The sequence below is a fragment of the Chelonoidis abingdonii genome, chromosome 14, assembly GCF_003597395.2.
Source record: "Chelonoidis abingdonii isolate Lonesome George chromosome 14, CheloAbing_2.0, whole genome shotgun sequence".
In the NCBI taxonomy this organism is placed as follows: Eukaryota; Metazoa; Chordata; order Testudines; family Testudinidae; genus Chelonoidis; species Chelonoidis abingdonii.
In genome coordinates, this window is record NC_133782.1 from 30,058,376 (window position 1) to 30,071,029 (window position 12,654).

General features: G+C 56.3%; 1 protein-coding gene across 1 annotated transcript in view; it reads right to left on the bottom strand.

Moving 5' to 3' along the window:
* Positions 1-12,654, bottom strand: part of MYH7B (myosin heavy chain 7B) — a 56,599-nt gene that overhangs the window by 12,989 nt on the left and 30,956 nt on the right. Inside the window, exons 19-29 of the mRNA XM_032789306.2 lie at positions 12,267-12,343; positions 10,309-10,396; positions 9,313-9,430; positions 8,500-8,623; positions 7,581-7,717; positions 6,254-6,509; positions 4,959-5,201; positions 3,132-3,308; positions 2,555-2,700; positions 1,502-1,592; positions 157-546 (exon numbers count right to left, since the gene is read on the bottom strand). Of these exons, the coding sequence (XP_032645197.2) occupies positions 157-546; positions 1,502-1,592; positions 2,555-2,700; positions 3,132-3,308; positions 4,959-5,201; positions 6,254-6,509; positions 7,581-7,717; positions 8,500-8,623; positions 9,313-9,430; positions 10,309-10,396; positions 12,267-12,343 (1,847 nt within the window). The remainder of the gene's footprint in view (positions 1-156; positions 547-1,501; positions 1,593-2,554; positions 2,701-3,131; positions 3,309-4,958; positions 5,202-6,253; positions 6,510-7,580; positions 7,718-8,499; positions 8,624-9,312; positions 9,431-10,308; positions 10,397-12,266; positions 12,344-12,654) is intronic.

A 12,654-nucleotide genomic window follows, 5' to 3' on the forward strand; every position in this document is an offset into this window, starting at 1 on the left:
ACATCAGAACTGAGCAAACCATCTGCACTTGCCATGTTAGAACTTAGAGCCTGCCTCAGGCTCCAGCCGCTCTCGGGCACCCTAACCCCCACCCCTAAGCAGGTCTGGTTCCACCCAGCAGGGGGCAGCCCTGCTCACAGCTCCCCAACTCCTCACCTTGTTCTTGGTGAGATACTCAAGGTTCGATGACAGGTCATCCACCTCCATCTTCATCTCACTCTTCTCCTTCTCCAGCTTCTGCTTGACCCTCTGCAGGTTGTCAATCTGCTCGCCCAGCTCGGCCACGGTGTCGGCGTGTTTCTTGCGCAGGGCCGCAGCCGTCGACTCGTGTTGCAGCGTCGCTTCCTCCAGGTCCCTGCGCAGCTTCAGGAACTCTGCCTCCCGTTTCTTGTTCATCTCCAGCTGGACAGCCGTCGCGCCGCCCGCCTCCTCCAGCCGCTCGCTCAGCTCCTCCAGCTCCCGCGCCACTTCTGCACGCTGCTTCTCCACCTTGGCCCTCGCCGCTCGCTCTGCCTCCAGCTCCTCCTCCAGCTCCTCAATGCGGGCCTGGCAGGGGACAAAGTGTGGCAGGTGCTATGGGGCCAGGCAAAACGCTGGCAGCATCAGCGTCCTCGACATCCCAGCTGGAGTGAAAGCCTCAATGCAGCACCAAGCCACCCCACTGGGACAGGGGGCCAGCGCCCCAGGCTCCCGGGCTGGGCTAACGCCCCCACTGCAATCCCAACACTGATTCTGCTAACACAATCACCCCTAAAGCCTTTGGAGAGTTGGGTCTGGGCCACCCAATCTGTGTCCAGCTGTGAACCAGGATTCCAAGCCCAGCCCCATTCCCACAGTAGGGCGATCCGGCCCTGGGGTTCTGGTTTGGCCCTTTGTGAGAGGGGCCCAAACTGTGACATCAGGGCTTGAGGGGCTGGATTTGAGGTTCTGGAGTGCAGGCAAAGGGCTAGCTCCCTCCTGGCTGAAAGGCCAGGAGCTTGTCTTTGAGTTTTTAATTAAAAAATCCGCAAATCCAACACCATTTAACCTGCCTGCCCTACAGATCCTGCCTGGGATTGGTCCAGAGCACACCAGCCTCACTACACTGGCTTGGCTTTCCCCAGGCAGCTCAGTGAGATCAGTGCTCAGAGTGCTGCTAACAAGAATACCTCTCTCATGGTTGGGGTAACAAGGCCCCCCACAGGGTCGGCATGTAAGGAGCATCTGGGGAAGACAGCTGGCTCCATTCGATCTGAAACATGCCCAGCTGAACTGGGATCGAGCCCCTAAGGCTGGAGAGAGGGGTAGGGGAGACACACTAGCATGGACGACCTGGCAGGAAGGGATGGTGGAAAGCAGAGCCCTCTCTGCACAGCTCTCCAGAGGAGGTGGCAGGCCCAGGGAGGCAGGCAGTGCTCTGCCCACTCAGGGACAAGATTCTCTGTCAGCCCTGGGGCACTCTCCTCCCCAGCCCCGTGGCTGTTCGCTGTAGGCCTGTGCGGTCTGCACAACACTCCTTTACCTGGAGCTCTTTGATCTTCTTCTGCAGCTGGGCCCCAAGCACTTGCTCATCTTCAATCCTTGAATTCAGCTGGCTTGTCTCAAACTCTTTCCTGCACAGAACCAAGACACAGGCCTGAGCTTAGGCAGAGAACAGCTGCCGGGCCCCTCCTAGCCTGTCTCCCAGGGCCACTGCAGGAGATTTCCCTGCAAGCTAGTGATTCGTGCTTTGTCCTGTACCAAAGGAGGAATGTCCTGTACTTGCAACCTATACTGTTCAGAAACTCCAGCAGAGCACCTAAGCCAACCCCTCTACATCGGGTTCCCCTGGGGCCACACGGCCCATCCTGGCCTCGGGGCAGTTCCCCTGGGGGCACACGACCCATCTCTGCCTCGGGGCGGTTCCCCTGGGGGCACACGGCCCATCCTGGCCTCGGGGCGGTTCCCCTGGGGGCACACGGCCCATCTCTGCCTCGGGGCGCTTTCCCTGGGGGCACACGGCCCATCCCGGCCTCGGGGCGGTTCCCCTGGGGGCACATGCCCCATCTCTGCCTCGGGGCGGTTCCCCTGGGGGCACACGGCCCATCCATGGATTGGGATGCGGCAGGTGATATCAACCCTGCCGACTTGCCAGTTACATTTGTAGCCCCTGGGGGCTGCAGGTGACAGCTCAGCACAGCAGCTTCTCTTAAAGCTTTGAGTGCTTTTCTCCCCAAAGCCTGACGTGCTGTGAAGCAGTTTGATTGGGTGGGTAGAGTTCTGGACCACGAGATGGGGATCTGCCTCTGTTCCTGCCTCTGCCACAGGCTCCTCTGGGTAAGTCACTGCATCCTCTGGTTAGACCCTCTCCCTGGGTCTCTGGGCAGTGCCCAGTGCAGTGGGTTCTGAGCACGGCTGGGGACACTAGATGCTACAAAGGATAACATCAATTTCTAGTCTGGAAACAGCCCCAAGAAGTGAGAATTCCAGCCCACTGCACCCACAGGCCTGCTCAGTGCAGGAGGAAGCAGGTGGAGGGAGCGGCGCCTGCTGGGGGTGGCTGCAGGGTATTTCCCCGGGCACTGTTGGTGCTCACTTTTTGAGTTTCTCCTCCAGTTGCTGCTTGTCGTTCTCCAGATCCATCACAGACTCCTGGGTCAACTTCAGATCCCCTTCCAGCTTGCGCTTCGCTCGCTCTAGGTCCATTCGGATCTTCTTCTCCTGCTCCAGGGAACTTTCCAGCTGGAGAGAAGGAAGAAATGTAAATTCGGAAGGGAAATACTCCCTCCAGTGCTCCTGACATCTTCTGCTTCTCCACTTCCTCCTGCCTCTGATGAGACATTCTTTCGCCACTGCTGGCAGAAACCTAGCATGGCATCTAACATATCTCCTCTGAATTGGGGTGGTTCCCTTGGGGGCACACGGCCCATCCCTGAGTCAGAGTGGTTCCCCTGGGGGAACATGGCCCATCCCTGTGTCAAGGCAGTTCCCCTGGAGTCACATGGCCCATCCCAGCGTCAGGGCGCTGGGGGCACAGGGCCCATCCTGGGTCAGGGCGGTTCCCCTGGTGGCACACTGCCCATACATAGATTGGGGTGGTTCCCCTGGTGGCACACTGCCCATACATACAATGAGATTGCTGTCACTGGTTTTTGCATTCATGTTTTACTCACATCATCCACTTGCTGTTCCAGTTTGACTTTGGCCTTCGTCAGTGTGTTGACTTTGTCCTCTTCAGCCTGCAGGTCATCTAAGGCCTGCTGATGCGCCTCCTGCAGCGCTTTCTTCTCCTTGGTCAGCTTGGCGATGATCTCATCCAGAGCTGCCATTTCTTCAATCAGGTTTTTAACCTAGGCCGGCAGAGCAAGAAGAAAGCTTAACTCCTCAGGAGTTGTGGAGTGGAGGCAGAGGAGAGCTAAACCACCACGTCACCACCACTGCCTTCATCTCTATCACCATCACTGCCATCTTCACCATCCTCACCATCACTGCCCTCATCACCACCAGCCCCACCACCATCACCATCACCATGACTCCACTACCTTGTGTGATGCTGTGTGGAATATGGGAGGCACTTAATGATATTATGGATACCAGTATCCTAACATTGCAATGAATCACGCTAGATATGCTGTGGAAAGTAACTACAAAAATGTTACAATTTGCCAGACATGATCATCTTGTTTGTATGTTTGTAGCACCTTTGTTTTGTGAGCTATAGATATGTAGGGTATATCTGTATTTCCAATCTTGTGCTGTGTTTCTGGCTGACACCCCCAGACAGATTGGCATCGGAGCTAGGCCAGCTTGATGGCCCATCAAGGGACATTAGCTGTACAATAAACCAACTGAAAACGCCAGGGAATACACTTGATGAGTCAGCAAGCCATGTAAGGGCAGACCTATGGACAAAGACCTCTAAAGCTTTTCCATGTGCTATGAAGCTTGTGTATGGGCCACAGAAAATACAAGCCTCGTGGCAAAAGAATATAAAAGGCAACTGCAACATCTCCATTTTGTCTTCAGGCCTGCTTCCCACTGGGGTAACTTTTCTACAAACTGAAGCCTGAATGACCTATCCAAGCTGTGGATGTTCCAGGGGGACTTTCAAGCCAGCAAACTCACCAATACTGCTAAGAACCTGATATATGGACTCTGAAGTCTCTATATGTATCTGACGGCTTTACGTTTAATAAATCTAGTCTTTTTCTTTCTTTTTTCCTTACAATAAACCCTTAGTTTTAGATACTAAAGGATTGGCTGGCAACATGGTATTTTGGGTAAGAGCTAAACTAATACTGACTTGGCAATGTGGCTGGCCCTTTGGGGTTCAGAAGAACATTTTGTATAGTGAGCAGAGTTTTTAAAATAACTTCTCACTGTACTGGATCTAGGTGCCGATTGTTAGCCAGAGAACTGGAATGCAATACAGGGGGCTGGGTGGTTTCCTTTTTTTTAAGCTTCTTGATAACCAGGGTGGGGAATCAGAAGCACACTTTGTGACCGGTGAACGTACTTCAGTGTTACCCACCAGTCTTTGGTAGTATCTGCTCTCTCTTTTGCAGCCTGCCCTGACCTTGGCATTTCCAGTGAGGGCTGCCCTAGGCACCACCAACATCTCCACCACCATCACAACCACTGCCATCACCACCACTGCCCTCTTCGCCATCAGCATCCTCACCGTCACTGTCACCATTACTGCCTTTAGCCCCATTGCTCTTGCAAGTCTGTCAGGGGCTTGCTTCTCATTCCAAGGCTTTCACCAGCTACATCAGGCAAAACTGAAGGCAGTTTTTGCAGGCGTAAAATCGTGGCATTACCTCCAGCTTCGTTTATTGCTGCATAGACTGTGCCATGCTCTGGAGCCAGAGAGGTTTTTGCTCTTTCAGCTACTACGTTCTACAGAGCCCAGCTGCATTTTGCCACAGAGCTCTGTGGAGCCCCCAGTAACTGGCAGCAGCAGTTGCACAGTGACCCCTCTCACATGCAGTGCTGGTTACCTTGTTCTCTGTGGCATGCTTCTCTTTCTCCACCTTGGCCAGCGTGATCTCTAAGTCATCAATGTCCTTCTTCAGCTCAGCACATTCGTCCTCCAGCTTGCGTTTCTTGGAGGTCAAGTCCGCGTTCATCTCCTCCTCATCCTCCAGACGCTCCGTCAGCTCTTTCACTTTGGCCTCCAGCTGGATCTTGGTCTTGATCAGCAGGTCACAGCGCTCTTCTGCATCAGCTAGGTTGTCTTGTTCCTGAGAGAGTGCACAAGGAAACACATGCTCATCCACTTCCCCCAGGAAATATTACCAGCCAGGCAGGGGTCCTAGCCCCTGGAAGAGGAGACCACTACACCCTCATTCTCCTGGACATTAGCTGCTGATGCCCTTCACTTAATGTAGAGAACAAGCACAAGCCATTCAGGCAGATGGAAGGAAGCTTCTGTTTCTTTCTGGCATGTTCCCATCCTTTCTCTTCCCATCCCTTAGGGCCAAAGGGGAATGGGAGAGCTGCTGAAGCTGATGCTGGTCCAGGGCCAGCTCCAGGCACCAGCTTATCAAGCAGGTGCTTGGGGAGGCCACTCCAGAGCGGGGCGGCACTTTCAAGTATTCGGCGGCAATTCGGTGGAGGGTCCCTCACTCCCACTCGGAGCGAAGGACCTCCTGCTGAATTGCCACAGATCGTGATTGCGGCTTTTTTTTTTTTGGCTGCTTGGGGCGGCAAAACCCCTGGAGCCAGCCCTGTGCTGGTCCTTCTGCTTCAGGTGTAGGGAGGTGCTGGACTGACAGTCCTGGAGACTGCACTCCAGGGAGCAAGTACAGCTTGGCCAGCAGACATTCACGCTTCCCTCCCACATTCTGCAGCCTGTGCTGGTGGGGTCACCTTCGCAGAGCGGCCCATTCATTCCTCTCTCTGCCCTGACACAAGGGTTTCCCTTATGAAGGGACTTTTTGTGAGATGGGCATTTGCTCAGCACTGGACTAAGGCCTTGCATCTCATTTCATGCCAGCCGCTGAATGGTCAGCAGATGACACTGGACCATCGCTGCCTAGACCAGACTGAGCAGTGACCTAGAAATTCTCGATTCCTGAGCTTTACTCCTTTGAACCATCCTGTCCACAGTGTCAGGCCCTTTTCTGAGCCCTCTGGGGTGCAAGGGGCCAGAAGGCTAGTAGTCCCCATCTAAATGACAGTTCTGGCTTGTGGTATTACATTTGACCTGTCTGGCGGGGTATGCCCATGCCTACCCCACTCTCACCACCTGCACCCACATCTCCCCTGCCAAGGAGCTGTACATGGGGCTTACAGCTTGAAGTTGGAGAGACAAGTCATTCTTCTCCTGGATCATGGTAATTTGTTTCTCTTCTAACTCCTTCCTCTTAGCCTCTGACTTCTCCAGAGCTTCCTTCAGCTTCTGGAACTCCTCTTTCAAGGTGGCTATCTCCTTCTCAGTCTGCGCCGACCGGAGCAGAGGCTTGATCTTGAAGAAAAGCTTCATCCAGGACCAGTTCTTGACAGCATTGAAAGCGCGGATGTTCCACTGGATGGTGTAGAGCGCTTCCCTGAGCACGAGAAGGGCAGGCTCAGTCAAACTATGATGCTCAGGGACTCCCTGCTGGCTCCCACCCCACAAACCCCTTCTCCTTAGCTAGCACGTGCAGGGACAGGTTTTCACAACGGCTCAGCATGTCAGGTGCATGTCAGGCGTTGAGCTCCTTGGGGAATCTGGCCCTGGCGGCAGCAATTGCCATGACTGCCCATCCATTCCATGGTGCTTATGTACAGCACCAGAAGGGTCAACAATGGCCTCAGGTCTGGTCCACGACCTGGAATGCATTGACCCTCCCAGGGGTTTCTATCCCAGTGCATCCCTCTTGAGCCCTCCACAGTGACTGTAGGAGACTTCCCAAATATGAGGACATGGCTTTTTGTCTCCTGCTGCCAGGCCCCTCTCAGCCCCACTTTGCAAGCCATGGAAAAATACTCCTTTGGCAATATAGCTGACATGAATGCGCTTCTCCTGAGTTGCTGGGATGCTTCCCTTGCCTGCCGCCTGGAGAATCCACCCCCGCTCAGCCTGAGTGGCCCGGAGAGGAAACTGATCTGCCTTGTACAGTCTCCATTCCCTCGCCAGGAGTAATAAGGGCCATGGATGGCACTGCTACCTGTACAGCAATGGGAGAAGCAACCCCCTGGGTGGAGCAAGGCAGGGGGAAAAGGGCATTCTGTCCCATGGAAGAATGTGATATTTCAGAATTTGGTTTCATTCTGATTTGGAATGAAATTCTCCTTAAAAGGGAATGGAGCTGCAGGCAGGCTGCTGGGCGGAGCTGCCCCAGAGCCATGAGCTTGGGAGCCAGAACTTCTAGGATCTTGGCTGCCCAGGAGTGGGGCGGGCGAGCTGCACCGAAACCAGGCAGGGCTCTGCTGGAACTTCAGCAACATTAAACCATCGCCACAAAATGGTTCCATTTTGATTGATTGGCAAAGGTTTCATTGGAATTCCGTTCAGCTCCACCCCTGGGCTTGTCTGACCAACTGGGCATGGTGGAAGGTACATCCCTTCCTGCTCTGATTGGATGGCAAAGGGTGAGCGGTGCTAGTAGGGCAGGCCGCCCCTCTAGCTGCTCTACCTCCGGCTGATGATCTTCTGATACTCAATGCGCATCAGCCGCCCACGGATTCTGGCCTGCAGCATCGTCAGGATCTTGGCCAGGCGCTCGTCTCGCATCTCCTCCAAATGGCCCAGCAAACCAGCTTTGAAAAACACCTGCAAGCAGGGGAATAGGAGCGGAGCTTATGGGACTAACGGGCACCTGAACTCTCTGAGCAGCCATCAGCTGCATGGGATTCAGTGGCACCACAGAGGGGCTCAGGGCAGCTGCTGCCTGCTCAGGAGAGATACCTGAAGCAGCCACTGCATTCTCTTTGCCCTGCAGAGGGCACCATGTTTCTCTGTGGCTGCGGTACATGCTCAGGTGCTGCAGCGATTCGGAGGGCAGACCCCTAGATGCCGGAGTGTGTGTCATTCGCGCTGTCTGGTGTGGATTCACAGTGCTACTGCACCACAGCCCACTCGTGACATGTGCCCCGATTGCTAGGGCAGGGTCTAGGGGAGCTCTGAGTCAGCGACTCAGATACACAACATGCACTGGGGTGATGGGAGCCTGGGGAAAGGGAGTCCTTGCTGGACCCTCCTTCCTGCCTGCCTCTCTGCCCTTCCCTAGCTACCCATCTCCAGCTGCCACGCTGAGCCACCCCACCCCTGCCTCTGCCTCCTCCCTGGTATGGAAGAGCAGGCAGGCAGGGCAGTGGCCTGCAGCAGGAGGGCCTAGTCCAGACAGCGCTGGGGGTGGTTTGGAGCAAGAGCTCTGGAGGCGATGAGCCCTGGGGAGAGCAGAGTGAGCTGGAGCTGGAGGCGAGCACTGGGAGCTCTCACTTCTCCCCTCCCTGCAGGTCTCTAAGGAGGAGTCCCATCCTCAGGGCAGACCACCCAGCCTCAGCTCCAGCTCCCTCCCTGCCTGCCTGAGCCCAGCTGCCCTCCCCTCTCACCTTGGTGTGACCAAACTTGTACTGGGAGTGGTCCAACTCCAGGGAATTCAGCAGCTTCTCTGTGGCCTTTCTGCTGTCCACAAACTTGTCATCAGGAATGGCAGCAGGATTCAGGATCCGATAGCTGCAGAGACACAGAAGAGGGGCCATAGCACCGAGCCGGTAGCTTCCTCTTACTCCACGCATGGAGGGACCCAGCCAGGAACACATCTGTGCGACATGTGCTGTGGCCTTGCTGGACACCGGCAGCACTATGCCACAGGTTGTGTCTTGGCTTGTGCACCAGTACCCAGCACGCCTGGCCAGCTCAGAGCTGCCTCCTCTGTGCTGAGATCTGCAGGATACAAGCACCAGGGGGCTGAACTGCCAGGATCAGAGCCAGGCCAGCAGGCGGCCGATTGTGCCTGGGCCAACACTTCCACCCAGCTCCGAGCTGGGATCACAGAGGCAGGGAAGGAATTGACTGGGCTCTGTGCATCTGATGGGGCGAGCCTCATTCACCCCTGACTGATATTCAGCCTCTGCCTCAGGCTCCGGCCTCTCACTCCAATCACCATCATTTGGGGGACGGCTGCACAAGACCCTGCTGTATCCACATTAGCCCAGGTGCATCAAGGAATCTTGGATGGCTTTGCCCTGGGAAGCAGGATGAAGGCACCATGCGCAGCAGAGCCTAGTGGCAGAGGGCGAGCAACGTATGTGCTGGGTTTAGATGAACCCCCATGTGCTGGGGAGTGGAGTGGAGCCTGGGGCAATCTGCCCCCTGCCTGAGCTAGTCCCCAGCAGCCAGGGGAGAGAGAGGGGAGGCATTACCGCTGCTTGAAGTCAGCATAGAGGATCCTGTTGGGGAAGCCTTTGCGGCAGATGCGAATGCCCTCCAGCACGCCATTGCAGCGCAGCTGGTGCAGCACCAGGAAGGCGTCCATGGCTCCTGCAGAGGAGAGAAAGCAGACGGGGTTGTGTCAGCAGGGCCCACGTCGGCCAGGCTGGGGTCTGAACCAAACCCCATGACCAGCGGGGCCCACGTCAGCCAGGCTGGGGCCTAAACCAAACCCCATGGCCAGCGTGGCCCATGTCGGCCAGGCTGGGACCTAAACCAAACCCCATGGCCAGCGGGGTTGGGGAGCTGAAAGCGGAGCCTCCAGCTGGATGTGGATTTTGCACATGACCCCTGTTTTAATAACAGGATTACCCCACTCGCTGGCCTGGACTGAAACCCAGTGCTGTGGCCTGGGCCCCCTCTGCTCTCTGAGGGTGGCCCGTGCTATGTGTGTCTCCCACGCAATGGCAGAACACAGGCTCACAGCGTAGCTAGGGAAGGATTTGCCTTCAATCTCTGCTGCTCCTGCCAGGAGACTCTAGGAGGTGTCGGACCAGCATCCACAATGTGCAGGTGTTTTACCCACAGCTCCTGAGGAGCAACCCTCTTGCTTCTAGGTTTAGACCCTTGTAAAGGTCCTTGTCACTTTTGCATCCATGGGGCCCATGTGGACAGGGAGCTCTACTGTGGCCCCTCTGGGCAGCCCTAGGGCACATGGTGCAGCTGGAGGGGAGTGCTTCCCCTGACCCTTCCTGACAAGAACTGGAATTCATAGGCCAGGAGAGACACCTGTCAGGCCTCCTTAGCTGGGAATCAGTGACTAGAGATGGGGGATAGGATTCTCAGAGATCTGGTGGGAACAGGGGGGATCCCTGCACAAGCAGACCAGAGGAGATAATGATGGGCTGCCATTAATCTGAGTGCTGTCCTATCAGCCCTGGTCCCCGACCAGCCCATTCCAGTTCAGCCCCAGCCCTGCAGCTGCATACCTGGGGTCTTGGTCTCATTGGGGATGATGCAGCGGACGAAGTGAGGCTGGGTGGCACGCAGGTTGGTCATCAGCTTGTTGAGGTTCTCCTGTAGGGCAGATACGACGGTGAGGCAGGACACGCTGCCTCGGCCCTGCCGAGTGTTGCCACTTGCCTCGCATCCCCCTGCCCTATCATCAGTTCTCAGTATAAAAGTCCCCACCCTGCTGTCCCATTGCTTGGGCTGAGCCCCCGGCTAGATGCCAGCACCAGTCTGAGCTCAGAGCAGGGCCTGCCCCCCTCTCAGACAGGGGCTGGGGCCGGCAGTGGTGCTGGGTGTCACAAGTGCCAGCGCTGTGGAGCGGGGCAAGGAACCAGATGCTCTTGTTCTTAGAAGTGAATTTAGGGTTGGTGACAGAGAAGAGCTGAGCCAGGCCCAGTGTGCACAGAGGCTGGGCAAGCTCCTGCTCATGCCCCTCAATGCCACCAGCAGTGCCCTGCTAGCCCAGCCCTGGGCTCCCGCAGCCCTCTTCTGCCAATGCCCCTTCGCCCTGGCCTGCTTCATTTCCTGGGAATGTCTCCTCAGGGGGCTTTGTACCTTCCCAAGGCTGTGGGAACAACACCCAAGCCCAGCTTCCATAGTGAGATCGCTGGGTGCTGGGGGCCTGCAGCCTGCAGGGGGGCTCAGCACTGGGTGGTGCCATTCTCCACAGGGGTTTGCCATGCACAGTAGGGGCTCCCAAGCACGATTTCATTTGTAGCTTGGGGATGGATTTGACCCCAGGAGTCTGGAGACGAGAGCCAGCCACATAGGCATCCCCCGCACCAGCCACGCTCCTTGTAAAAAGTGCTAGGACAGGGCACAGCCTTGGGGGGAAGACATTCCCCCTGCCCCTGTCTCACTCAGGATGTGGGTGATGCATGGGACTTCCTTTCCCTTTGAGCAACAGCCCAAGCCACCCTGAAGCCCTGCCTTTCCTTGTGCCATGCCAAGCTACCCCCTCTCCTAGGCCACAAGCTCAGGCAGCCCCCTGCTCTCGGTAGCAGACACCCTGCAGCAGCTAGACTGACCCACTCACAGCAGCATGACTCTAAGACAAAGAGGCCTTCCCATTGCACAAGGAAGGAGGCCAGTGGGTTGAACCTGGGCCCTCAGCTCTGAAAGCACCCCCAGCCCATCTGACGTTGGAGCCAGTGGAGACTGGCACAGCTGCTGCTCCCCTGTCATTGCAGGACAAGACTCTTCCTGCAGGATCTAGCTTTCAGCTTATGAACGCCAGTCTGGTCTGGTTCTCAGCTATCCCCCTGGCTGCCTCAGCCCCCGCCTGGACAGAGACACCCTGGGAGTGAGTGCTGTGAAGGGGTTCAGAGCCCTGCGGTGCACTGAGCTAGCAATCTGCTCTAGCCAGCTCCCAAGGCAGGAGAGCTGCAGGGCGGCTCCATAATCCGCCTCTGTTCAGAGCCCCGTAAGATCCACCTTCATTGTCTTCTGCCAAGGGCTGTCCTTCCTGCAGTCCAGAGTGAGGAGAGAGGTAGCACAGACTTAAAGTGATGTTCATGTAATACATTATCTAAACATCACTGCAAGTCTTAACTGCCGCTCTCCCAAAGGCGGAGACGCTGCCGGGTGCCGGGCAGCAAAGCCATCGCAGGCTCAGCAGCGGCACAAGCCCCACCTAAAAGGGGGGTATTTTTTCTCCGTCTGGGACCACGGGTCCTTAGCTGAGCGAGTGCAGCGTGGAGAGGAGCTAGCAGCTGGGGGCTGAGACTGTTCGCGACCCGGCACAGCTAGCACCTGCTCTAGGGCTGAGGACCTGTCGCGCCCATGCAGCAAGAAACACCAACCCTGTAGGGTCCTCGTATCTCTTACAGCATCAGAGGCTTGTGAGGGAGATGCCCCTGGGCTGGGTGAGGGGCTGGGATGGATTCTTGGAGGAAAGTCTTCACCCTCCAGTCCTGGGTGTGGGTCTCGCTCTTACCTTATGCAGCTGGGACACCGTTTGGAAGGAAGCCGCCTTCTTACGCTTCTCCTTGACCCCTGCCTTTGGTGGCTCATCTGTTGGAGGGAAATGGTAAATTCATTACACCAGCGAAGTATTCTTTTGTGGTCTGTTGTGTCTGCTGCACTTGGAAGACTCTGGGTCCCATGCTGGTGCTGCTAGATGAACCACAGGCCAGCTCTGGGCTTGAGAGTGTGTGAGGCAGGGGGAGGTGTGAGGAAGGGGTGTGCAAGGGAGAAAAAAGGGGTGTGTGAGGTAGGTGTCCATGGGGGGAAGAATGGATGTGTGAGGAGAAAAGATGATTTGTGAGAAGGGCAGAATGGGTGTGTGAGGCGGGAGGTGGGTGTGTGAGGTGGGAGTAAGGCAT